Consider the following 23960-nt stretch of genomic DNA (forward strand, 5'->3'; position numbering starts at 1 on the left):
GAAATGATCCTCCCAGGCCCGAACAAAAAAGAGATAGACAAAATATGCATTTGAAACAACCACCTGACAAGGCTTCTGGAATCGAACGACCTTGAACCGTTGAAGTTAGATGTGGGACCAACATTACGTCTTTTTCTTCTTCCGTATTAGCGTAGTATCTAGAATATTTACTGCCAAACTCCGCTCTTGGTTGTTAGACATGAAATTCTGTTGAACCTCTTCCTGCAATTTGCGTTTCTTGATAGCTAGGGTCCCGTCCAGTGATCGCGGCTGATCGGCCCGAGGTTGTTCTGGGGGTGAGCATGAGGGTTCGGGCGATTCATTAGTGCCAATTATGACTTCACCGTTGGATGATATACCTTTCTCGCAAAGAGAAGAAAGTTTGTCAATCCAGGAATTTGTGCTGTTGAGCGCAAGGCTTTGGTTACGAAAGTCGAGTTTAAGGAGAAAGTCGGAGACAATGATGTAGTTTTTTTCAGAGAGGAGAATTGGTCGCGTATGTTCAAGAGATGGTATGCTTTTCCTGCTCTCCGAGAATGAGCCAGAGTCTTCCTTATAAGGGGGTGTGTTAGTCTTTTCACTCGAGCTAGCCATATCTGTGCCTTCCTCCTTAATATCTAGTCGCGCAAATCGTGACCGCACGGCAATTCCAGCATTTTCAGTAGTCATGGTATCTAGTCTAGGTCTGGTTGGGTATTCTCGCAAACTGGGCTGTTTTGATATGTGCTTCAATCCATCGGATTTGAGAATGCCAGGCGGGTTGATGACCATCCACAGAAATCCAACCAGTCTTCCGGCAGAGCATTCTTGACGAAAGGTCATCATTTCCCAGAACTGTCCCAGGGTTTTGATGCTTAGCCATTCCCCACGGGACACATGCTCAGCAGATATTTCACTTTTGTCAATAAAATCGCGAACACATTGTTGGTCACGCCCTTTCTTTAATGGGGTTGTGGTATACATCTCTTCGTCTAAATCGTCTAGAAATCTCGCTTTGGGGTCATCCGGGAACCGAGGAATGAGACATCGCGGAGGTGCAGTCGGATTTACACAAAGCTGGTGAACTGGATAACTATTTACCCACCGCGGAGTCATCGGGGAATCCGGCTTGGATAAACGTGGGAAGAAGGCCTTGGTTTCGTATTTGTCACAGCCTGGAATGACTAGATATGCAGTGCTAGTAGTTCTTCTAGATTCTGCAATGTCCGGACCCTCCTGCTTGTTTATCTTTAGTTTGCTTGTCAAATGCCTTTCGGAGCCGAAGCTACGGAGGATCGGGTCGAAAACGCGGCACCACCATTTTATTAAGCCACGGTCATCTAGGACATGTTTATGTGAATTCGCTATACTGCCAGGGAAGAGATACTGGTTTTGTGCACGGGCGAAAAGAGACAATACAAGGCGAACGCCAGGCTGATGATTTTCTTGCAGAATGTTAGATAGAAACACAGTAAAAACTGTCCGTGTGAGTGACTTCGCTTTAGGGTCTTTTAAGAGATAAAGGTAACCTGTTGAGTCGGCTTTGGACACGAAAACAGTAGTGAGGCGCGCTGTGGTGTACACCAAAACCTCAATTGCGAACACAAGTACTTCACCGTCACCCTCAGCGCCGCCAATGTCGTGTTTCTCTGGCGTGATGGAGACAGCAAGGAAATGGCCTTTGCTGTGAGTACATTCTGGCTCCTCGTCAGGCGGAGCTGAGAAGATGGGTTCGCATCTGGTGGCTGGGCAAGCTATATGCCGGATTGTAAGCTTCACATCTTTCGGCAGAGCCTGCTGGAGTTCCTCTGCGAACCGCGAGGACGCCATTATTGATGCATACGCATTGCAATCCTTGCAGATAATAAACAATGATGATAAAGCGAGTCCTGGTTGTGTTCTACCCCAAGCAGCGACCTCGGTCACATGCTCGTTCAGACAAACACGGCAAACAGCAGCCTCTCAGGATCAGATCTGCATTTCACAAAAGTCAGATCCTTCGTGCATCCCATTTGCAATCACGATGCCCCTCAAGAGGATTAAGGGCACAGCCGCCAGTGGATTGCTGATCCATGACCCCCAACCTATTGGGGTTTGACAATGGGGCGCGCAGTGGCATCGGAGTCCGACCTCTTGTGCAGCTTCCCAGCAAAAATGCAGTTGTTGGGTAACTACCTGTCCTACCCCCACCCGTAAGGAGTACGGATTGTGGAATATGGTTTGGATATATAGCTGGACTGCTCCCGCGCCCGTCTCGCTTGAATCCCGCCTCATGCCGAATCCAAATATGGCTGAAGAAAAAGAATCCCCCGCTCAGCTCCCCCCCTTCCGTCGCGTGGTCACCGGCCATTCTCCCACAGGAGAGGCGATTATTGAATCCGATGAGAACCTCGTCCCCTATGACCCTTTTTCACCGACCCTCGAGCCAGCCACCAGTCAATCTGTGGGCTTGGCCACCATCTGGCGTATGGGCCTCACTTCCTTCCCAGTTAACTCCAACGAGCCTTGGTGTGAATTCAACCGCAAACCAGTCGGCCTCATCAACCCGGAAGGTTTGATGGCAAGAATTGTTGATTTCCCTCCAGGCCCTAGCATCATGCATCGCACGCTAAGTTTGGATTTTGGCATCGTCTTGAATGGGGAGATAGAGTTGGAATTGGACAATGGCGTCAAGACTTTGCTGAAGCAAAATGATGTGGCAGTACAAAGGGGGACGATTCATGCCTGGATTAACCCTGGCAATACAATTGTGCGGATGTTGTTTATTTTAATTACTGCCCAGACTCTCAACTTTTGTGGAAAGGTGCTGGACGCTACGCCATTACCTCCAGGACTTGGTGGCTTTGATAATACGTGAGTCTTCGGTACCTGTCCCTCGTTCAAATATTAATATGGTGTCTTAGTCCAGGAACTTCGGTTAATTCATCGCTGTCTTGATTATCTTGGAAAAGAGGCCTTGCCGGAACTACTTTCTGAGATTTTTTCTGGTAGAATATGACGTATTTGGATGTATGTAGACTTATTTTGGGGGGCGGGGGCTCAAATTAGAAACATGGAGCATTGGCTTAAAAATATTCTCCGACTGCCCTAAGATCATCCACATTTAACAACCCAACACCTTCATTCAACAATGCTCTCCATATTTCATTTTGTTTACGAATCGGCCACCCTGGCGTCCCCCAGTACCGAGCAAGAATCTTCCTACTCTTTGCAACCTTAATCTGCGCCTTAATGATTTCGAGTTGAGCGTCGGTAAATGGTATGTTATCCGAACCTATAGAACCAATCGCCCCTGTGAGGCTCGTGGATGCGACCGGTGATATAAGATCCGTGATGTTCCGGGATTCAAGGCCAGAGAGTGGCCCATCGTAAAAAAAGTCACGGGTGTCTAGTCCGCTGACGAGGCTGAGGGGCGTATTGCCAGTTCCAATTACTGTAATAGGACCTGGAACTTTCACCCCTTTGACAACACCAGTCAAATACCTCAATTCACGCAATGGCTGCAGGCTCTCAGAGATATATTTCCACGCTTCAGTGCCGTTCGTTTTGACATCGATGAACAAATACAGAGTCTGATATGGATCGGTATCAAAAACTCCACTATGAACGTTTCAAGGTTAGATTAGCCGGGATCATTATCTTTTTCGCCGCAACATCAACGGAACAAAGCAAGCTTCCCATACTTTCTGTACTCTCCTGTTGGGTCAAACTCGGTGCGAGGGTTCTGGAGCTTCAGAATTTTGACAAGCTGATCAATATATAGCGACTTGAGCGTCCGCTCTTTGGACAAGGAAGATTTATGGTGTCCAACCTGGTAACCAGATGTCAGTGACATGACGATAGCTGTTCCTGTGTTTGAAGTTTATAAATACATAGAGAGTTTCATTTATCAGCCAGACATCAGCTTCAATTGAGATACAGCCGGCAGCAATAGCTGATGAACAATTAGCCTTGGGAATCCAATCCGCATCCAATATCTAGTCACCTGAATAGACGGGCCGATCTCTCCAATAGTCACTAAGCATGATAAGACCATATTAGCCACCCGGAAATTTGAATTGGGCTCATTGGCATACCCACTTATGAGAATGACATGGGATCTACTTTGGGACCAAATAATTAGCCTTGGTCAGCTCAAACTGATGGAGCTTGATACCACGGAATTGACGCACCGGGATAATCTCCCTGGTAAAGTCCGTCGGGTAGCGATACTCCGGGCGGGGCCGGGAATCATCCAGAATTGTTTGCAGCGTGGAAGCACTGCTAGAGCAGCTGGCCAGGGAGATCTGAAGGTTTGCGACAGCCCCAAGGAGGAGCGTGAAGGGGTGTGACGTCACCCGCATAGTTAAAACTAGCTGTTTCAATGAACGGGAGTCTCAGGCACCGATGCCGGATTGGTGGGAGCTGCGATAGAGTTGCTAGGGCGCCTTCACGAGAGATGCCGCTTGGGACGTTGACGAGCCTGACGTCGCGGTCAAATATGTATTCTCTGGTCTTCATGGGCTTCTCACATGTTGCGCGCGCAGCCGGCTATTGGTGCAGTCACGTGAATGCTCCGGCGACTCCCATAGGCTGAACGCCGGGGGAACGCGGCTGGGGTTACGCGGTGTTACGTGACAGCGCGCAAAATAAGGCGGGCCGGACGGCCTGGGCGTGGAGTCGCTGGTAAAGTACGATATAACAAAGAAAGGGGCGATTATATACAGAAGGAAGTACAGTACAAGCAGCGTTGGGTGGTGGTATACATCATAAGATCATGCTAACAGGTGGTCAATAGTGCAGGTGAAACAAGACGAAGCTAAATAGTACTAGACTTCCCGCGTTCTCAGTGGTTCAGACTCAGCCTGACTTTCTTGGGAGGCTGCTCCATGGCCTCGAAGATTCAAGTTTCCAATGCGCTGCACGATGCTGGAACCCACGGCGTCGACAGCCCCCTTAGGTGCCAGGAGTGTTGGTCCTTGGGCAGCTGCTTCCTGCACCCTGAATAGCTTAATAGCTGTTCCGTTCCAGACTCCGACTGTACCGGGAGTTGAGCCAGAAGCAGACCCAACCACCATTTCACCGGAAAAAATGAAGCCCCATAGTAGCGATTCATACCACCCAAGTGAAAGGGGTGACCATTCAAACAAGTGCACTTGAGCAGGAGACGGGTCTGAAAGGACTGCCTGGATGTGTGGCTCTTCTGAGAAGGACGGAAGTTCCGAGAGTAGGGTGCGCGCCTCAGGGTTGAGGGAAGAATCGAGTGCGGCAGATTGAACATGGGGAAATATCGCAGATATGACAGTTAGAATAGTGTGAAGAGGCAATTCAGGCACCCACGATTCAATCTACACAAGCATGTAAGCCAGGTGTCTAGTATATGTCATTGTCGAGGGCTCGAAACTTACCCAAGCCGCAGTAGGAACAAACCCATTAGATGACGTTAGTACACTGGGCGCCGCACTATAACTACTCAAGCTTGTGGTGCTATTCTGTCGAGAGAAAGCAGCTTGGCCTGCTGGCATTTTGCCACGGGCTTTTTCGGATAAGCCGCGAAGCTGATGTGGGACGCTCTCGTCTATCGGAGAAGCCAGGGAGGGAACCTGTGAGTTTTCGAGAGACGGTGAAAAGTGGGATGGCGTTGCTGGTTGTGAGGTCTCCTCGTCTGATTCATCGTCCCCAACTGCAAAAGTACCGTCTTCTTCGGGTACATGGGATAGAGGCCGCGTTGGACTTTGGATGTCCTCGCTTTGTTGCGAATACGATGCGTGCGATGAATGCTCGCTGGTAGCAAAACTTGCCTTTTTCCGGTGCCGCTGTTGCTCCATTTCCTGCTGCCCACTATCTAAAGTAAAGGCCCGGAGTTCCTCAAAGCGCCGTTTCGATTTCAAAATAGTATATATAAGATAAGGGTTTTCTAGGGGAAAATTATTAATAAATATAGTCTTAATTATACCTGGTAACTTACTGTTGTATTGATGCTCTATAATTGTGTTTATGAATTTCAGCAGTGAGGCCAGGAGAGTATGGTTTGTTTCGTTAGCGAGGAGAAAACTTGGTGAGGACATGGATGTAAAGAGTTGTAAAAGTTTGGAGCAGGCGGCAGCAGATAGATGCTCGACATAGGCTGCAATATTATTTAAAATTGCTAAAAGTGCGGGATACACTGCATCCAGCTTGCCTTTACCCGTCGTCATTAATGTATGAATGGACTACTAGGATTAGCCGGGAGACGTCACTTTGGATAGCAATCACATACAATTATTAGAAAATCCCCGTATGTGCCCCGAAAGTTTGGGAGCTTTATAGCTGGAGGAAGCGTATCTTGCGCCTCAAATCTTTTGAAGAGATTCTTGCCGAAGTTGGGCTCAACACTGAGGGTCTGTAGTAAAAACACGCACATTTTGACAATACCGTGATTCGTCGGATCTGTTTTATATTCGTTGGCGTAGAAAAGGCAAATAATTATGAAATCATGAGCTCGATTTGAGTCAACAATGAATGACCGAAAGCGCTTATTGCATTGCAATGCTTCCCAGAACAAGATCATCATTTCAGGCGCCCATTTTACTGATTTTTGACTACCCGGCAAATATGAAGATGTAGCCTGCATCTATAACTTTGTTAGTTTCAACACCTATCGAGATTAAGTCTGTGCACAAACCGGTTGGTTAAGAATTCTCGTCATGCCATCAACAAGAAACTGGAAATCTTGCGGCTGGTGCAATCTGCCAAAAAAGTGTCTATAGAAATTTTTCGGAGGTGCCCCACTCCCCGCTTCCGGGATTGGGTATAAAAGTAAGACAAGCAACAACTGCAGCGAATATATCACAAGTATCTGCTTAGAGTCTTTCCAAACCACATGGTCATAAGGCATTTTCCAAGGAGTTGGGTTGTATTTAAGGGTCTAGAAGGAGTTAATAAATTGTTTTGCAGTCCTAAAGGAATAGGACGTACGGTGTTAAGTAGTGAGCAAAGCACAGATAAGACCAGCTTCTTATCGGGGCAGGTTACTAAGTAGGTTAGGGATTTGACTCCTTTTACTGGGAGAAGATCTAGGTTGCGTTAGCCAAGCAAAATTCGCGATCGGATCGAAATTGAACATACTGGATGACATGTACATTGATTGGCCTGTTAAAGTCAGCAAAAGTCGTAGGATCTCTGTTCTGTTGCTCTCGAACTCTTTGCTTGTCCCCATGGATGTATGACAGCCGATTCCACCCCTCCAGATCGAATACTGAACTTTGCCTTTGGCGCTCGGCAATGGTGGTATAGTGAAGCCAGCGAAGAATAGTAAATCCACCAAATTATCAAGAAGTTCCTCGGCGAGTGGTTTTGCATTTTCGTAGTCTTCATCCCGCGGCTGTGCCTCCTGATCTTCCTCATTACGGGATTCATCAAAGAGAATTCTAGAAGCCAATTGCGCCTGTCGAGTTTTCTTCCTCCTCTGCCCCCAGAAAAACCGTTCCTCCCATTCTTCTAAGTGTTCGGCCTCGTAGATGAAGGGTAGAAGCCGTGAGAGCACCCGAATGCAGTTCAAAGCGTCTCGGGGAGGAGCAAGTTCGGGGTCAGGAAATGAAGGGTGATGTCTGAGGGCGTTCAATCGAGAGGTAATGGCCAACAATAAAGTCTCCAGGTTCTCTACTGCTGTATCTCGTGTCCTTCGGATGTCAACGGGAGCGAATAAGGTAAATACGTCCTCGACGGACTCTGGAAGCTGCCAGAACTAAATAACCACATTAGTTTACGCTTAGAAATGGAAGCCCGTTGGGCTATCATATGTGGACTCTTACGCCAGTCCAATATGGATCATCGGCGGGTATTCGTCGCTCCTCAGAAAGGCGGAAGATGCCCTGCCTGAAGGCAAGCTTGGATTCCGAAGCTCCCATAATTATCGCGCCGGGGCCCTTATTTGGCGGCTATATCATTGACTGGCTTTGGAAGTGGTAATTCTTCATTAAGAGAAAAATTGTGCCGAAAAATGTCTCCGTACAACCTGACCTGCTTTGGGGACTAGTTTGGTAGGTAACTATGTATCTACGGAGTACGAAGGTAAGAAACTAAACTAGCCAAGCAACCCGATAAGCTTATTTTCCAGTCATATCAAACTGCCACATCGTGGATGCTGCGGGTACATTGCGGCGGCAAAATTTACGACATACAATGAAATATAGACATGTATGTCAAAGGTTCAGCAGCGGGATGGCAGGAAAAGAAAGCAGGAACATACTACTGAGTAGGCTAAACCAATTCTTGAATTACTATACATACAATGTTCCTACGCCCATGCGCCTTTATCAGACAAAAATGCCGCCTGCACCATAAGAACCGAATGCAATAATATCAACGTCCAAAAACGCTGCTGCTGGGAGAAACAACGCGGCTTTTCTCATACAACCATTTGTTTGAAAGAACATTAATATTTTTACCTCCTGTCGGACTAGGAGATGGTGGCATACGGAAAACACTCGAATCACGTAACGAGGAGCGCCCGAATGAAGATGATGAGCCAAAGCTATGTCGCCGAATCACGTCCTTATTGCCACCGGCTACCGCTCTCTGGAACAAAGGACTTGGTGACGGTGAGCAGAAAGAGCCTTCGTAAAGCTGGCTGCCAGAGCCACCGGCCCTTCCAGATAAAGGTGAACTCCCAGGCGATAATGGACTTGGCTTCCTTGAACCTGACGACAAGCGATATCTTGGGGGAGTAACGTACGCGGTCCCCGGGCTGCTGGTAACGCTACTACTCGGGTCAAGGCCAAGAAGTGCTCTTTGTGAAGGGGTGAGAGGAATATCTGAAATCTCATCTTTGCGCCGAAAAAGTGGTGATAAGGCAGTTGCGATATTGACGAGAAAAAATAACCGCAGAAAAAATAGAACAACATCGGGATGTATAGAAAAGTTTAGAAAAGAACCGAGTACGATAATGCTGTGGTAGTCAGAACAGGATGCCTTCGAATCGTTCTTTACGGAGCGGGCGCCTTACTAATGCCGCGATACTCTGCCTAGAAACCCCGTGGCTATCAGAGACAGTCCATTCCATGCAATCCTTCGAACATTTCTATCACCAAACCTCGCAGCGTTCTGTCTTTGAATGATCTCTTTAAGCTGGGGATGGCGCCATTTTCCCGGGGACGGCGTGTCGACAGCTTGAATGCTTGAAAATTTTGGAGTTGATGGAAGCAAACGTGAAGCCATTGGAAAATCGAACTTAAGTTGTAGAGGGGCTTGATACCTTGCAGTTCGCTCTATCAGTTAGTTACATTGCAGAAAAACAGTAGGGATTGATTGCTTACCTTTGGTGTGCAGAATACAAAGTCGATAAAAAGGGGATACTTACCTACCTTCCTTAACTGTGCGCAGGCTCGGGAACAACGCGGTCGGCACGTACTATTCCGTACTGCCTCTCCAACACAGGAGAGCTGACATTCAACTGTTTGACTGCTTGTTTTGGCATCAGGACAAGGGCACTTGATACGATGGAGCATCACTGCCAAGGGACATCACATGAGGTGTAGTGTATTAGTCATCACAGTCCAAGCGAACTTAAATTTAGCGGTGATGACAAATACAAGCAGCAAGGGCGGCTGGAGTACAGCTTGGGCGCCTGTGCTCTGTAGCACACTGCACTAACTATTAGCTTAACTACTTATCAACGGTAATGCCCGTTAAAGCAACGAGAATATTGAGCCAATTTTTCGGGAGCGCGGGCCTTACCGACGCTCAGATTTGACACTAGAATCAAGATCTGTCGGTATTTAGTCCAGCAAATCCAAAATGGCCGGAAACGACTCTATTATCACAAAACTCGATGAGCTACTTTCTCAGCTTATTACTGACTGGAACATTTACACAACTTGCCTTGCTACTCTTCTGATTACTTACATAATTTTCATTGCCTTCTGTTCAAAAGAACCTGACGCACACCCTTTTCTAGTCTCGCGACAAGCTACAGAAGCTCCTGTAAGACAACCAGGAGAATCCGCAATCCTTCGAGCTCTGGATGTGCCTCATGGCTACCCCCTCAAAGCTGGTCTCGGTGTGAAAGACCCAGGAGCGCCAGTGTGGTCGCATGGAAGAAATGGCGATTTGCGGGATATCTGGAGAAGTGCTGTCAAAGGGTCTCTGAACAAGGACGGCACACCATCTGGAAAGCGTGGGAAAATATTCACAGTTCTTGGGAAGAGTATCAAAGAGCATGATTTGGATTCTGTTTCCAAAGAAATAAATGTTATTGGCAAATATATCCGTGCTTCAAATGCTCGAAATGTCGCTATCTGCCTATGTGACTCTGTGGAGCTGCTCTCTACTATATTTGGTTAGTTGTAACACTTTAGGATCTGAGAGGGTGAAGCTAATACTGTGACAGCTGGCTCCTTTTATGGAATAAATATTATCCTGATTCCTCATAATCTTCCCGCAGATAAGCTTGCAATATACCTTCAGCAAAGCAAGGCAGAATTCCTCGTTGCCGAAGCGGGCGCTGTGGACATCGATGTCTTATACAAAGCCTGTAAATCATTGGAGAATGTGATTTTGGTTACTAAAGCAGGTAACCAGCATCTTGACTGGAACCAGGCTCCTAATGAGTTCAACAATACATTGAGGGTTGCGGTTTGGAAGGATTTAGTGAAACAGCACGAGTCAATCGGCTCCGAATTACCGTCATCGGATTTTATCACCACAATGCCATCAATATCTACCCTCTGGACCACCCCTACTGGGTTTGGAGTCTTTGTTGAATATACAACTGCGGTAAGTCTATTGTTTGAATATGGCGCCCCTGCCTCTAAATTTTTGCTTAGAACTTGATATCTGCTGTTGCGACACTTGGGAGTTCGTTTCCTCGAAACGAACGGCTGACGGATGCCGATCTTCTTCTCACAATTGACTCTCTGTCGCATACGTATTCGCTTTGTCTTACTCTTGCGGCTCTTTACGCCAATTCCTCTATTGCCCTTAACTCTGTAGCTGGCGAAGTTGTCGATCTAGCACTTGCCACAGCCGGTGTTTCGCCCACAATATTGGTTGCATCTTCACACACCATATCTGATTATCATGCGCAGCGTATGGGTCCGACCATGGGACCCGTCGCCAACCTGGGGAGATATTTCAAGACTCGTATTCTGGATTCTGGCGTTATGACAACTCGTGATTGGCTTTGGCAACTATCAAGCACTGCTCCTACTGCCGAGCTCTCTCTCAACAGGCTTCGAATGTTATTCATCTCTCATCGAGCGGATGGGGACAAAAATAACCAGCTTACCTCCGACCAGTTGACAGACTTAAGAATTTTTACTGGAGCCCGAGTAGTTTATGCACTTACAGCTCAGAATATTGCTGGTGCTGTGTGCCAAACACTTGCATATGATTACAGAAGACATTCTGGATATAGCCATTTCGGACCCCCTGTAAATAGTGTTGAGCTCAAACTAATAGGGTATAAAGAACAGGGCAATAGCGAAAGAGCGACAGAAGGCGAAGTAAGTCCAGATTCTTCAGTTCTGAGAATGCACTGTTTGCTGATTGGCGTACAGATTCATGTTTCTGGCCCTGCTGTTGCTGGTGGGCAGCACTCGACAGGCATCCAGGCTCAGATTCGAAGTGACAACACACTTGCACTGCTGGCCTGAAATATGCCACATCTACGGAGTATTATCGCCTACATTTGGAAGACTTTTGGCCTGTTGTACTTAACTTTGTTAGATATGGTATTTTCTTTTGTCTGCGCGTTTCAAGTTTCGAGAGGCCGTCTATTTCATAGTTGGTAGGTGACGGATTCTAGGGACAAAATGTTCGATTGGTGGGTATAGAAGCAGTACGGTACAGATTTGACGCTCCAGCCCTTTGCAAGCCAATAAACGATTATTTACGATACAATAGCTCAGCCTGCTTCAAACCTGCTGCAGTTGGATTTTCTTTGGCTACAATTTCAACAGCAGCCTCGATTTTTCCTCCAAGCTCACTCATGTATGACCGTAAGGAATTTGACAAGTCGGTATTAGCCTGAATATCTTTCACTTGTAATGCCAAACTGATTCCATGCCATGTCGGAATAATATTGAGAAGTCTGAGGTTGGCTTCATGCCACTTGGATGGAATGTCAAGGTTGCCCAAGCGCCAAGTGCTAATAAGTTTCTCAGCGTATGAGCGAACGCGGCCTTCAACGTCTTTCCCCTCCAGAGTATTGAGAGTATTTGCAGCTTCCAATTCGAGGAGAATGCCTATTATTTCAGGGAGACGCTTGGCGTCTTTGGTCATAGAAGTGGAAGTATGCTCCGGGGCGTCGAGCAATTCTGCTGCTTGGGTGGCTTGTCGTAAGGATGTTTGTACCTCTGGACCCCTGAAACCTGCTTCTCGGGCATTGTACCGAATTGCCAAAAAAAACTGCATCGCTATATCTGCATGGTTAAGTGTAAGGCCAGTTCGCTTCGATTGCTTTGCACACTCAAGTAGAATACTAGCCTGTCCAGCAAACCCGGCCCGACGAATCAACCAAGTCAAACGTCTTCCCACTAACTGTCGCTTTGATATTTTAAGCCCAACTAAAAGCGGTAGAAGGTTGTACCAATCTTCGCGCGTCTTCATCAAAGCTACTACCTCCCTTAATTCAGAGGTCCCAGGGTGTCCAGTCTTTTCGAGAGGTTTAAGATGATATATCTCTTCGCGCCCTCGGCCAATGTTGATGGATATGGGGTTATCTTCTAATTTTTTCGCATATTTGTTCTTATATATTAAGTTTCTATGACGGAGGCCTAGGGACATAGGAATGAAGAAATTTTGGCGGTATTTTTCGAAGAGCCGAGTCAGTTCGGGAGAGCTGGTAGGCGTGAAAGTAGGCACTGGCTCTATTGGAATTGCTCTATAAGCAAAGATCAAAGCAATAGTTTGGTTCCATTCATACCTTTAGTATAGGAACGAGTACTTGAAAACGGTCTCCTCGATCGGGTGATTTTCAGCAAGGGAGAGACCTGTTTAAAGAATGGCGCGAGGCTTCTCGCGCCGCCTTGCGCCATTGTCAGAGGTATGGGGTCGATATTTTGATTTCGTCTCGAGTATCTAAGTATTCCTGTATGTCTGTGGTAGGTATTTCAGGAATTGGCATATTCAGTGCAATTTTCGTGTACTTTCAGCAATATGGTTCAGTCTTGCAAATGAAATTTAGGTATGTTACGCACGGACCACTTTGGAGATACATATGTATCTCAAACCGGAGATTCAACATCACCTCACTGCGCAACAAAACGACAAAATGGCTTCTGCACGATCTGCAATGCGGCCGTTTAACTGCTGGAATTCAATATGCAGAGAATTAGATGTATTCAAATCCCATCGGAGATTCCTTACCACTGCCTACTCGGCGCCAAAACAGCGACTTCCCTTTCCCAAAGGACTCCCCGAACAATTCCACGCGCAGATTCCGAAAGCCTTCAGACCAGGAAAACGTGAGTCATTGAGCCTCCTATTGATAACCCATCGTTTTTAGGATCACCGTCTGCCATAATAGAATATTGTTAACTCACTTCTGAAATCAGCTACAAAAACATTGAAAGTTTTCCAACCTCCGCCCTCTGCTTGCTCTACCTATAAGACTCCAATTGCCTCCTTCACTGCCGACCAACTCGCAATTCTAGATCCAACGGGCCAGCGGAAATCTCTGTTCAATAAAAATAACCGGCAAGGTGCGAAAGTCGGTGACATCCTTCGTGTGACTTTCAAGTCCGGCGACCCCTTTGCTGGCGTGTGTTTAAATATTCGGCGGCGAGGAATAGACACGGCGTTTCTATTAAGAAATAGATTAACTACTGTTGGATGCGAAATGTGGGTTAAACTATATAGCCCACAGGTAAATAGTGTTGAAATAGTTCAGCGCACTGAAAAGAGAAAGAAACGTGCTCGATTAACATATATGAGGTATGAATTTTCCATCTTACTACAGACATTACTTTAGAAATATTTGATTTTTTGCTAATAGTTAAATCGGATATAGGAAACCTAAGCATGATTTTGGAACTGTCGAGCATATTGTTCAGAAATATCTACGTGAGAAAGCGATTCTCAGTGGTGAAGCAGGCCAGAAAAGAGGTAAAAGATAGAGGTTAAGAAAATTGTCTACATAAATCTGTTGATATGTATTAATAGCACTATACTACAATTCTTGTTAATGTGGAGCATATTGATGAGAATAGTTGCATAGCAACAATATATTTACTGCGTAAAATAGATCATGATTTCATGTATAGTTGCTTAAAAAGCACATAAGGTGTAAAGCAAAATGCAATTTCAAGCATCAAAACCAAATGGCACAGTCGAAGACGATCCAACCTTCAAGCCAAGTCTCCCGGCAAATACACTACAACTTCAAGCCCCCCTTTGAATGGTGTAGTCATCGTTTTAAAACCGCTGTCTGGAGCGTTGATATAATCAAAGAATTCCTGGTAGCCTGCCCGTGACATGACAGTGTTGTCGGCAATGATAAGAGCCCCTTGACGTAATTTTGGCTGAACAGCCTTCAAAGCAGGCAGTGCCATTGGTGTCCAAACTACCACTTCAGATTAGAGGGCCAGAGCAAAGAACAGTGGGCAGGGAATAATAACATACTGTCCAGAAGAAGAAGATCAATTTGCTCTGTCTTATTCACCTCTGCAGGAAGGAGATCACGTAAATCACCCTCCAGCAAAGTCACCCAAGGTTCCACTTCATCTCCAGCTTCTTTCCAGTATTCCCTTGCTCTTTTAGCCTTGTGAGGCTCCTTCTCTGTGGCAATCACTTTTCCAGTAAGGCCAGGCACAATTGGGCCACTGATTTGCTTTGCAGCAGCATTCTGTGCTACGGCGAGAGCCAGATAAATAGTTGACACGCCAAAGCTTGTTCCAGCTTCAACGACGTTCAAAGCACCGGTAGTCCTTGCGAGGAGGTATAGAAAGTGGCATTTGTCAGGCTCCAGAGCGATAAATTTATCCCTCATGAAATCATCGTCTTGGGAGCTCCATTTATTCTTGGCGAATCGATCACGAAAAAGTTTAAAGATCCAGAAAACTGTGAGAGAAAAAGAGGATTCTTGGGCCGAGGAAGTAGCGTGGAGCTTTTGCAGAAGGTTAAGAACTCGGGGACTCGCAGAAACTGGGCTAGAAGACATTATTGCGTTCATTTATTAGTAGTGGGCTTGATGAGGCTATCTTTACCTCTAAATCTTGAAATTTAGAATAAAATACCACGCGATATATCCTAACTGGGCCCAAGAAGTCCGCTTTTATAGTAACAATTGTCCACGCGGACAGCGGGTATCGGCTGCTTGAGCTTCAGAAGGGCGCGAGGCTGAGTCATCACTTTACGCCGGACAGAGTAATCCCCATCCGAGCCCGGCTAATTCGGGGCAATCCACGCTTCGAGGTTTCGGCGCAAAATGCCCAATAATCTCGGTTGAAGGGAATGTGTGGTTGGTTGGTTGATGCGGCCCGACTCTAGTTAGGTTCGCCGGGTAATTACGGTGAGCAACGATGAGCTCGTTACCGTATGGAACAGGTACGACACGGCAAGGGGGATGGGCTGGCTTGGATGGATACGCGTGACGTGAAATTCCAGAAATGCGCTAGTACCGTCAAGCAGGCAGAAGATCTGATAATTCTGCTTGGCAGATCAGATAAGGAATGCAACCATGTGATTCGCTAAAGGGCGACATCGGGACGCTTCCCGCGCACGTGATTAATCGCACGATAATCTAATCTGATCCCCCGAGTTTCCCCTCGGAACGTCCACTCTTTGTCTCATTGTTGCTGTTGGACCATTTGCAACCAGTTGCTCAACCACCTGTTGCTGGTTTAGGAGAAGGGACTCAATTTCTGAATATTCTGCTTCTTATGAAATATCTGCCGTTGTTTGCTTTTGGATTGAGCCGTATTCTGGTTACCGGCATTGTCCGATGATCCGCTGAAAGACGACCTGTTCTACACCTGATCCACACAAAGTACCCTTTGCCATTTCTTACTATTCTTTGGGAGCCATGGCATCTGCCTTAACCACTCCTATCGCAGCTCCCCCAGCTTCACCCTTGCCGTTGGCACCCGCGTTGACCTCGCGAGGTCCCGCTCTCTCTGCCAAACCCATTGCCATTGCAGGTTCCCCTGCTCCCTTAACGCAATGTTCTGTGACATCAAAAGAATGGGTCATTCCCCCTCGACCAAAGCCTGGCCGCAAACCAGCAACAGACACGCCACCTACAAAGCGAAAAGCCCAGAATCGCGCTGCCCAAAGGGCCTTTCGAGAAAGGAGGGCAGCGAGAGTCGGGGAGCTAGAGGAACAAATTAAGAAGACCGAGGAAGAAAATGATGAAAAAGAAACTGTGATGAAGGCGCGGATAAATTCACTGTCAAAACAGCTTGAAGACTGTCGTACCGAATTACTATGGTGGAAGAAGCGTTGTCATGAATTGGAAAATGACGTAACTACACAGAAAAATGCTAGACAAGCGGCAGTTGATGAGCTTCAGAGTATAAAGTCGCACAGCAACAAGGGCGCTCTTCCATCAGGCGGGTGTGACCGCTGCTCTTCTACCCGGTGTCGGTGCATTGATGACGCTTTTGGACCTTCGACCGTTTCACTCCGACAAGATGAAGTGTCCGCACCAAAGCGGCCGAAGTCCCCGCAACAAGACATGGCAGACAAGCGCCAGAGGCCAGGGCCGTCGATTAAAGCTGAACCGGAGGAGCTCGAAATTGATTTTACATCCCGATTTGCAGTTCGTCGCCCATCAAGGAACGAAGTCGATGCAGTCTCTCCCACAGCACTCTTCGATCCTTGCGGATTTTGTCAGGATGGTACGCCATGCATATGTGCCGAAATGGCAGCTGACCAATCTGCGGAAAAGGAAAGGCAGCTAGAGACAAATAAACTCGCTCCTATACAAAATATGTCCCAGTTCACACCGCCTCCCTCAGATGGCGATGTTTTCTCCGAGTCACTCCCTTCTCTACCCAACAAAGCAAACCCATGTGCCAACGGCCCAGGTACTTGCGCACAATGTCTGTCTGACCCTAGGAGTACTCTTTTCTGCAAGAGCTTGGCCGCCTCACGGTCTGTCAACGGAGGAGATGGATGTTGCGGGAGTGCAAGTCTCAAGGGCGGCTGCTGCCAGACACGGAGTACATCCCGCAATGCCCCAGGAGATGTTATGCTAACGGATAACCCGCGAACTGCCCCTCCTATTACCCTGAGTTGCGCCGACACTTTTACAACTCTTTCTCGACATCCAAATTTTTCTCGTGCATCTGATGAGCTCAACACATGGCTTCCACGACTTCATACTTTGCCTATTCCACGAGGTCTTTCGTCGTCCGTCAACAATCGCCCTGCGATGGAAGTAGAAGCAGCCAGCGTCATGGGCGTGCTTCGATACTTTGATCGGAGATTCGCTAATTAATGATACCATGTATTAATATTCTTTGGGCTGTTCTTGGTGGCACAATGTGATGAACTTTGGAACTGTGGGAACTCGGGTTATATGGGAGGGTCGCATGTTGATTATGTTAATATAGTTTTTTGTTCTGACAACTTGTTCGAATTATTTTTTTTAGGTGCTAAAAGTGTGAGATTCATGAATTTATACATTGCCAGTCAGTTTTTAGCCTTGAATACCTTACCGCTGTTCACTTTGGAATTCTAGACAATTCCTCCGAACTCTCAGTACAGCCACACGGCTTCTTTCCCAGGTATAACTGAGCAATCCATGTAATACCTGCCAGCAAGCTTATGATAATTAACAAATAATCATATGATTCATTTCTTAGCCTGGAAAGAGCGGAAATTGATTTAATTTGAAATGCTTTTATCTGGTAATCCAAAAGAGGAGATTGAGGAGTTATGCTAGCACAAGAATATCATATATATGTACAGCACCGAAAATCCTAAGATGTCCACCAAGAAAACGAAAAATAGCACAAATCGGGCAACGGGTATCTTGTTATTTATACAACCACTTTAGGTCGGTAAATTCGAGGGTAGAAAATGAAAGTATGTCAACCTAAAAGGCTCCTGAGTTTCCCCTACTACCGGCGCCCATGCCCAAAGCAGCGCTTGATTCCATAAGGGTTTCATCATCTCCAGCACCTAGAAGAGCACCGAGAAACGCAGAACCCCAAATTCCAACAATGCCCCACATTTCAAAACGCCAACTGCGGTAAAGACCCCGAATACCTTGGCCTTTACGGCGCCTACGTAGCCTGCCAGGGGGGTTATCATCTCCCTGCGGGGTTGTTTGCGATAATATTTTTTCAATGGTCTGGGCTGCGTGACTATTGTCTGTTCCTTCTTCATAAATAACGCTCCACATTGTACCGACGATGCCACGATACGTTTGGGGGGTAGGAACAGTTGTATGTATCGTTTCTGAGCCAGCAAACTGTGTGGGAAGCTTGGGAGAAGGTGCACGAGTGATACTCTGCTGTCTTAAAGCGGGGGACGTGAAAGTCGCTATTTGGGCCCGCCTTAGGACGGTCTCCAGTGGTATTCGAATACCTAATTCCAGTGCAGAAGCCATGAGGGTGAAAATACTCCAACTTGACGGGTTGAGAACCGGGTCCAGTGAGAGATAGGATTTCAGAAATAAAGGTGTGCTGTCAAAGAGCAAAGTAGGAAGAGTGGAGGTGATAAGTGTAATAGGGAGTAGGTGAGGTGGAATTAAGTAATTCGGGGCTGGCAGAGCGCGAATGGCACTGAACAGCGAAGTCGGGCCGTGTCCTAAAGGTGATACAATGAGGTAGGTTCTCGCGGTATCAACGGGCGAGAGTATGACCGAAGCGAGTGCAGAAGAAACGCAAGACAAAGTCAAAGCCACAGCAGGAGAGGAAGAGGTTAGAATATCAGATTCGAGAATAGTTGAGAAGCTATCGTCCGGATAGCCAACAATGGCTGAAAGTAGGCCTCGAATGAAGGTGTTCAGGGTTGGGAGCAACAGTGAATATACGAATGTTGCAGTGGAGCCTTTCCAGATGGATGTGGGACCATTCGTTGTCCAAAGCTGTGCAAGGACATCGAAGACGGCAGAAGGATCTTTGATTTTAAGCATGTATGGAGGTCTGGAGGATTGAGGGATGTAACCAGCACGATCAGTTATGCGAGGGGGCGGACGCCGCGTTCGCGATGGGGATGTAGCGTCTGGAGCTGAAGAGGTAAAATAGCTGTCTTCATCATCCGACGAAAATGAGGACTATCCCAGGCATCATGATAATCAGTACTGTATCGACTGCTAGAGCAAACGCCAGGTTCATACCTCCGTATAAGCGGCATCCCGATACCCTTCGCGCTGTGCTCGCCGCTCATTCAGTAGTCTAGCTTCCTCCTCTGCATCTTGAGCGACAAAGACTTGCAAGGTCGTCTTTGCAACTTCGAACGGTTGCGACAACAGAATTCGTGAATATCTCCACAGTGAGTTCTCTAGGATCTGCTTCACGGATTCCGCCGCCGACGGAGACGACTCTCCCAAATAATCAGAGTAATCAAAGTCAGAGAAAATCTCCCGAGCGGAGTTTCCGATGCTTGTTATATTGCCCGAGACAGCAGATGGCGGGCGGTTGGCCGTAAAATGGGCGGCGGAGTCCGTGTTGGGTAGTCCAATCGACGGCGGAATGTAGTATGGGCGGAGGGGATTCGGTTCTTCAGGCAGGGAAGACATTGTGCATAAGAAATGTCTGGTCGGAGAAAAACACTCGCTCAAGAAGCCGTGAAGAGTGCTCTCAGCCAGCAAGCCAGGTAATATGTAGCTCGTTAGTTGGTTGGTCAACGCTAATTAGTTAGTTAACCAGTTGAAGTGAGTATGTAAGAAGTTGATGATTTTCTTTTCGCCGCCAGACAAATTTTGTGCTCCAACGCTTGTGAGCAAGCAATCTCCCAACAGAGACTGGCCTTTGCCGCTCAGCTTATTTCTGCAATTCGCATTGATTATCATTGTGTATCCCAGCCATCCTCCTTGAATTCACACAGCCATGAACCCATGGCGGTTAATATCTCAGCAGCTGCTCCGGCCTACGGCGCGGGTCGAGGGCTACAGCGCAGCAAGCACACCGGGATACTGGAACATCGCTACGTCTTCGCATGGTCGGAGACTCAATACAGCCTCGACGCCACGAAGACTGTCTCGCAGATCACAGAACTCAGCACATTACCAGTCTATATACAAGAACTTTGCCCAACCACGAAGGCGTTTCTCCGCGACCATACCCGCAGCCCACGGCCACCTCGAACCTCCAAAGCCAGGCGAAGAGTAAGCCATTGAAGATCATAAATGTGGGAGGCAAGATGCTTATGCGCCGGGAATGACTAGGCTTCATGTCACTTTCATCGATAAGGATGGCGACAAGCACGATTTTAAAGTATCCAAAGGAGACAATTTGCTGGATATTGCGCAGGCAAATGATCTGGAAATGGAAGGTAAGTTCATTTATACGGCCTATAAGATGGATTATCCTTCTGGGCTTGGGATTTGCTAAAGCTAAGGATTTATAGGGGCCTGCGGAGGGTCGTGTGCCTGCTCTACCTGCCATGTCGTCGTCGAAGATCAAGATTTGTACGACAAAATGCCTGAGCCAGACGATGACGAGAATGATATGCTAGACCTTGCCTTCGGACTGACGGAGACCTCACGGCTTGGATGCCAGGTGAAGATGGAGCCCGAGCTGGACGGATTGGTCGTGCGATTGCCCAGCATGACTCGAAATTTGCAAGCCAGTGACTTTGCGGAGAAGAAATAGCGAGCCTTTGTAAGCTTGGTACCAATTTTGAGATATTTCCATCAATTCACGGCTATTTGCCCCAATCTTGCCGGCCGATAATGAGCTATGAATGTGTACAAAGCCAGGCAACAGTTTGCACTGGCATATGTATTATAGATTTTTAAAAGGATTTCGAAGATACGAGCCCAATAGACGTCCATACCAGCGCTGATCTTCGAACCGCTAGTCTGTCCATTTAAAATCCAGAAAGTGACTTGATATCATGGTCATTATGTATTTTCACGCCTCTTCGATAGCCAGCCGTTCTCCCCCTTTGCCGTTGATGAGCTCCAAGAACCCTTGTTTGCTCACTTCATTAATTTTCTTCTCTCGCTCGTCCATGCCGACGGTTGCTCGTTTGCTTCTCTCTTCTCGAGCAACTTCCTCGCCTCGTACCTGGGCTGCGCGCACAGCATTAAACAACTTAACAACACCCCGTTGCGCAATTTTTCTCAGCCGCTTTTCCTGTTCTGCAGTTTCACCAGCCTCGCCACGTTCGACGCCTAATACGTCTGTCACCCGGCCACGATCCAATTCCTCTTTCTTTTCGGCGCGTAATTTTGCGCGCGCTCGTTTTTCGAGCTTTTCGTTGGCAATATCTGCCGTAGTCTGAGCCGTCGATTTGCTTCGCGAGAGCAGGGGATCTGCGCGGGCAGATGAGGGAAGTTTTGTACCAAGGATCTTAATCATAGATGTAGAAAAGGAGGCGGGATCATTGCGTTTGGAGGTCTGTTTCCGCAGTTTGGTAGTGTAGGTGTGAGAGCCAACCGAGGAAGAGCCAGAATCTGCGGAGGAATCGGATTCGTTCTCGGAATTAGATACATCTGAGTTATCCTTTTCTAAAACTAAATCCGTAGGGTCGTGTTCGGGTTCCTCGATTTCAATGGCGGAGCTTTTGTTTTCATCAGAGTCCTGAGTACCGGGGACAATTGTGACGGGTGGGTCTGGCTCATCTCCGGAAGAGCTGCTGTTGTAATCCAGCTGCTTCTTAAATTTCTTCTTTGGTCGTGAAGCTCTGGGGTTTACGGCATCATCTAGCGCCCGCTTTTTCCGTATTGACGGCGCCATTGTGTATATGTTTTCTCGTGCTACCTGGCCACAGTTCAAAAATTCCTTAACTCCTGGGGTTTGAGTCACGTGCCAACCCAGTAGTTAGTTGGAACATATCTAGGTAGGGACACACCATCTTCACTTATTTCGATTCGTGAAATTCGAGCGCTTTGCCCGTGGTCTTTGGAACACTTGGATTAACCAATATTTTTGGGAAGTATTGCTTTGTCTTTAAGTACATTTTGGTTTTTGGATTTTAACCATGGTCCTCCAAGACCTTGGGCGGCGGATTAACGCCGCTGTGAATGACTTGACCAGGTCGAGCAGTCTAGATGAGAAGGTGCAGCAACATAACTCAGTACCCTTCACAGTATTTTTGCTGATATCTTTAAGGCCTTTGACTCCATGTTAAAAGAAATATGCGCCGCCCTGCTATCTGCCGACGTCAACGTTCGCCTTGTCCAAAACCTTCGAAAATCGATCAAATCGTCCGTTAATTTTTCCTCTATCCCACCAGCAGTTAATAAAAAGCGGTTAATACAAAAGGCTGTTTTCGATCAATTGGTTTCTCTCGTAGACCCCCACAATGAGCCATTCAAGCCCAAAAAAGGACGGTCGAATGTGATCATGTTTGTTGGGCTGCAGGGTGCAGGGAAAACCACAACATGCACGAAGCTGGCGAGGCATTATCAGACCCGAGGGTTCAAGTCAGCGCTGGTTTGCGCAGATACGTTCCGTGCCGGTGCTTTTGACCAATTGAAGCAGAATGCAACGAAAGCCAAGATTCCATACTACGGCAGTTTAACGCAGACGGATCCTGCTATCGTCGCTGCGGAGGGGGTTGACAAGTTTAAGAAGGAGAAATTTGAAATCATCATTGTCGACACCAGTGGTAGGCATAAGCAGGAGGCGGATCTTTTTGCTGAAATGACACAGATTCAAAGTGCTGTTAAGCCAGATCAGACTATTATGGTGCTTGATAGTACCATCGGCCAAGCTGCGGAAGCCCAGTCAGCTGCCTTTAAGGCAACTGCTGATTTTGGCGCTATTATCATAACTAAAACGGATGGACATGCTGCTGGCGGTGGCGCCATTTCTGCAGTCGCCGCTACCCACACTCCTATCATATTTCTAGGTACCGGTGAGCATATGCTGGATTTGGAGCGGTTTGCCCCAAAGCCGTTTATTCAAAAACTATTAGGAATGGGTGATATTGCCAGCCTAGTCGAACATGTCCAAGCCGTGACAAAAGATTCTGCTGGTGCAAAAGAAACTTATAAGCATATCGCGGAAGGGATCTTTACACTTCGGGATTTCCGTGAAAATATCACTTCTATAATGAAAATGGGGCCCCTTTCCAAGATATCCAGTATGATTCCAGGTCTTTCTGGCCTTACTGCAGGCCTAGATGATGAAGATGGTTCTCTCAAACTCCGTCGCATGATTTATATCTTCGACAGCATGACGTCAGCCGAATTAAACGGCGACGGCAAAGTTTTCGTGGAGCAACCAACGCGGATTGTCCGGATCGCCCGTGGCAGTGGCACCACTGTACGAGAAGTGGAAGACCTTCTTTCGCAGCACAAGATGATGGCCGGCATGGCAAAGAAAGTTGGTGGTCAAAAGAAACAAATGCAACGTGCACAGAACATGCTCAAAGGCGGGAACAAAGAGCAACAGATGGCTGCCATGCAAAAAAGGATGGCTGCCATGGGCGGTGCTGGTGGCCCTGGAATGCCTGGGATGCCTGGTATGTCCGGAATGCCCGGTATGGGAGACATGGCAAAAATGATGCAGATGCTACAGGGGGGTGGAGGTGCAGGTGGTGGAATGCCGAACTTTGGTGGCATGGATCTCCAGAGCATGATGAGCCAAATGGGCGGTATGATGGGCGGTGGCGGCGGCGGCAGTGGTGGTGGTGGAAGAGGCCGCCGGTAGAAGCAAATCTAATGATATATTTACGAATTGTGAATGTGGAGCATTTTCTCAGCATACCAAAACAGGCGGCGTTACGGAATGGAGGTTTTATCGTGACACTTCAAGCTTCATATTTTGGATCACGACATCTTTCTTCCTGTTGAACACAATTGTGTTTTCGCTGTGGGCATGTAATATGTACAGCCCCTTTAGATTCCTATTATGTCTAAAATAATATAGCTTTTCAAACTTAACACCTTCCTGCACTCC

The 23960-nt window shown here is 47.3% G+C and overlaps 13 protein-coding genes across 13 annotated transcripts; 6 read left to right on the top strand and 7 right to left on the bottom strand.

The window, feature by feature from the left end:
* Positions 1 to 123: 123 nt before the first annotated feature.
* Positions 124 to 1809, bottom strand: LOZ57_000677 (uncharacterized protein; the record flags this gene model as incomplete). Its single annotated transcript, XM_049249775.1, has 1 exon — positions 124 to 1809. One exon carries the CDS (start codon positions 1807 to 1809, stop codon positions 124 to 126), a length of 1686 nt encoding a protein of 561 aa, XP_049110935.1.
* Positions 1810 to 2266: 457 nt separating this feature from the next.
* LOZ57_000678 (uncharacterized protein) lies at positions 2267 to 2916 on the top strand (the record flags this gene model as incomplete). The annotated part of the gene is made up of 2 exons (XM_049249776.1): positions 2267 to 2832; positions 2883 to 2916. The coding sequence occupies 2 exons, from the start codon at positions 2267 to 2269 to the stop codon at positions 2914 to 2916; spliced, it is 600 nt and encodes a 199-aa protein (XP_049110936.1).
* A 128-nt stretch (positions 2917 to 3044) lies between these two features.
* On the bottom strand, positions 3045 to 3814 carry AIM6_1 (Altered inheritance of mitochondria protein 6; the record flags this gene model as incomplete). Its single annotated transcript, XM_049249777.1, has 2 exons — positions 3045 to 3579; positions 3663 to 3814. 2 exons carry the CDS (start codon positions 3812 to 3814, stop codon positions 3045 to 3047), a joined length of 687 nt encoding a protein of 228 aa, XP_049110937.1.
* Positions 3815 to 4787: 973 nt separating this feature from the next.
* On the bottom strand, positions 4788 to 7847 carry LOZ57_000680 (uncharacterized protein; the record flags this gene model as incomplete). Its single annotated transcript, XM_049249778.1, has 8 exons — positions 4788 to 5306; positions 5367 to 5875; positions 5927 to 6170; positions 6218 to 6571; positions 6623 to 6865; positions 6916 to 7013; positions 7066 to 7684; positions 7752 to 7847. The coding sequence occupies 8 exons, from the start codon at positions 7845 to 7847 to the stop codon at positions 4788 to 4790; spliced, it is 2682 nt and encodes an 893-aa protein (XP_049110938.1).
* Positions 7848 to 9735: 1888 nt separating this feature from the next.
* LOZ57_000681 (uncharacterized protein) lies at positions 9736 to 11591 on the top strand (the record flags this gene model as incomplete). Its single annotated transcript, XM_049249779.1, has 4 exons — positions 9736 to 10276; positions 10328 to 10713; positions 10764 to 11441; positions 11496 to 11591. 4 exons carry the CDS (start codon positions 9736 to 9738, stop codon positions 11589 to 11591), a joined length of 1701 nt encoding a protein of 566 aa, XP_049110939.1.
* Positions 11592 to 11823: 232 nt separating this feature from the next.
* Positions 11824 to 12974, bottom strand: LOZ57_000682 (uncharacterized protein; the record flags this gene model as incomplete). The annotated part of the gene is made up of 2 exons (XM_049249780.1): positions 11824 to 12806; positions 12863 to 12974. The coding sequence occupies 2 exons, from the start codon at positions 12972 to 12974 to the stop codon at positions 11824 to 11826; spliced, it is 1095 nt and encodes a 364-aa protein (XP_049110940.1).
* A 236-nt stretch (positions 12975 to 13210) lies between these two features.
* On the top strand, positions 13211 to 14054 carry LOZ57_000683 (uncharacterized protein; the record flags this gene model as incomplete). The annotated part of the gene is made up of 3 exons (XM_049249781.1): positions 13211 to 13403; positions 13494 to 13872; positions 13949 to 14054. The coding sequence occupies 3 exons, from the start codon at positions 13211 to 13213 to the stop codon at positions 14052 to 14054; spliced, it is 678 nt and encodes a 225-aa protein (XP_049110941.1).
* Positions 14055 to 14285: 231 nt separating this feature from the next.
* On the bottom strand, positions 14286 to 15097 carry LOZ57_000684 (uncharacterized protein; the record flags this gene model as incomplete). The annotated part of the gene is made up of 2 exons (XM_049249782.1): positions 14286 to 14500; positions 14560 to 15097. The coding sequence occupies 2 exons, from the start codon at positions 15095 to 15097 to the stop codon at positions 14286 to 14288; spliced, it is 753 nt and encodes a 250-aa protein (XP_049110942.1).
* An 864-nt stretch (positions 15098 to 15961) lies between these two features.
* LOZ57_000685 (uncharacterized protein) lies at positions 15962 to 17377 on the top strand (the record flags this gene model as incomplete). The annotated part of the gene is made up of 1 exon (XM_049249783.1): positions 15962 to 17377. One exon carries the CDS (start codon positions 15962 to 15964, stop codon positions 17375 to 17377), a length of 1416 nt encoding a protein of 471 aa, XP_049110943.1.
* A 600-nt stretch (positions 17378 to 17977) lies between these two features.
* On the bottom strand, positions 17978 to 19627 carry LOZ57_000686 (uncharacterized protein; the record flags this gene model as incomplete). Its single annotated transcript, XM_049249784.1, has 2 exons — positions 17978 to 19162; positions 19226 to 19627. 2 exons carry the CDS (start codon positions 19625 to 19627, stop codon positions 17978 to 17980), a joined length of 1587 nt encoding a protein of 528 aa, XP_049110944.1.
* Positions 19628 to 19937: 310 nt separating this feature from the next.
* On the top strand, positions 19938 to 20702 carry YAH1 (mitochondrial matrix iron-sulfur protein; the record flags this gene model as incomplete). The annotated part of the gene is made up of 3 exons (XM_049249785.1): positions 19938 to 20215; positions 20276 to 20382; positions 20458 to 20702. 3 exons carry the CDS (start codon positions 19938 to 19940, stop codon positions 20700 to 20702), a joined length of 630 nt encoding a protein of 209 aa, XP_049110945.1.
* Positions 20703 to 20963: 261 nt separating this feature from the next.
* RRP15 (pre-60S ribosomal particles component) lies at positions 20964 to 21791 on the bottom strand (the record flags this gene model as incomplete). The annotated part of the gene is made up of 1 exon (XM_049249786.1): positions 20964 to 21791. The coding sequence occupies one exon, from the start codon at positions 21789 to 21791 to the stop codon at positions 20964 to 20966; it is 828 nt and encodes a 275-aa protein (XP_049110946.1).
* Positions 21792 to 22035: 244 nt separating this feature from the next.
* On the top strand, positions 22036 to 23711 carry SRP54 (Signal recognition particle; the record flags this gene model as incomplete). Its single annotated transcript, XM_049249787.1, has 2 exons — positions 22036 to 22113; positions 22167 to 23711. 2 exons carry the CDS (start codon positions 22036 to 22038, stop codon positions 23709 to 23711), a joined length of 1623 nt encoding a protein of 540 aa, XP_049110947.1.
* Between the last annotated feature and the right edge of the window lie 249 nt (positions 23712 to 23960).

The sequence above is a fragment of the Ophidiomyces ophidiicola genome, assembly GCF_022830035.1.
Source record: "Ophidiomyces ophidiicola strain CBS 122913 chromosome Unknown scaffold_2, whole genome shotgun sequence".
NCBI classification, from domain to species: Eukaryota; Fungi; Ascomycota; class Eurotiomycetes; order Onygenales; family Onygenaceae; genus Ophidiomyces; species Ophidiomyces ophidiicola.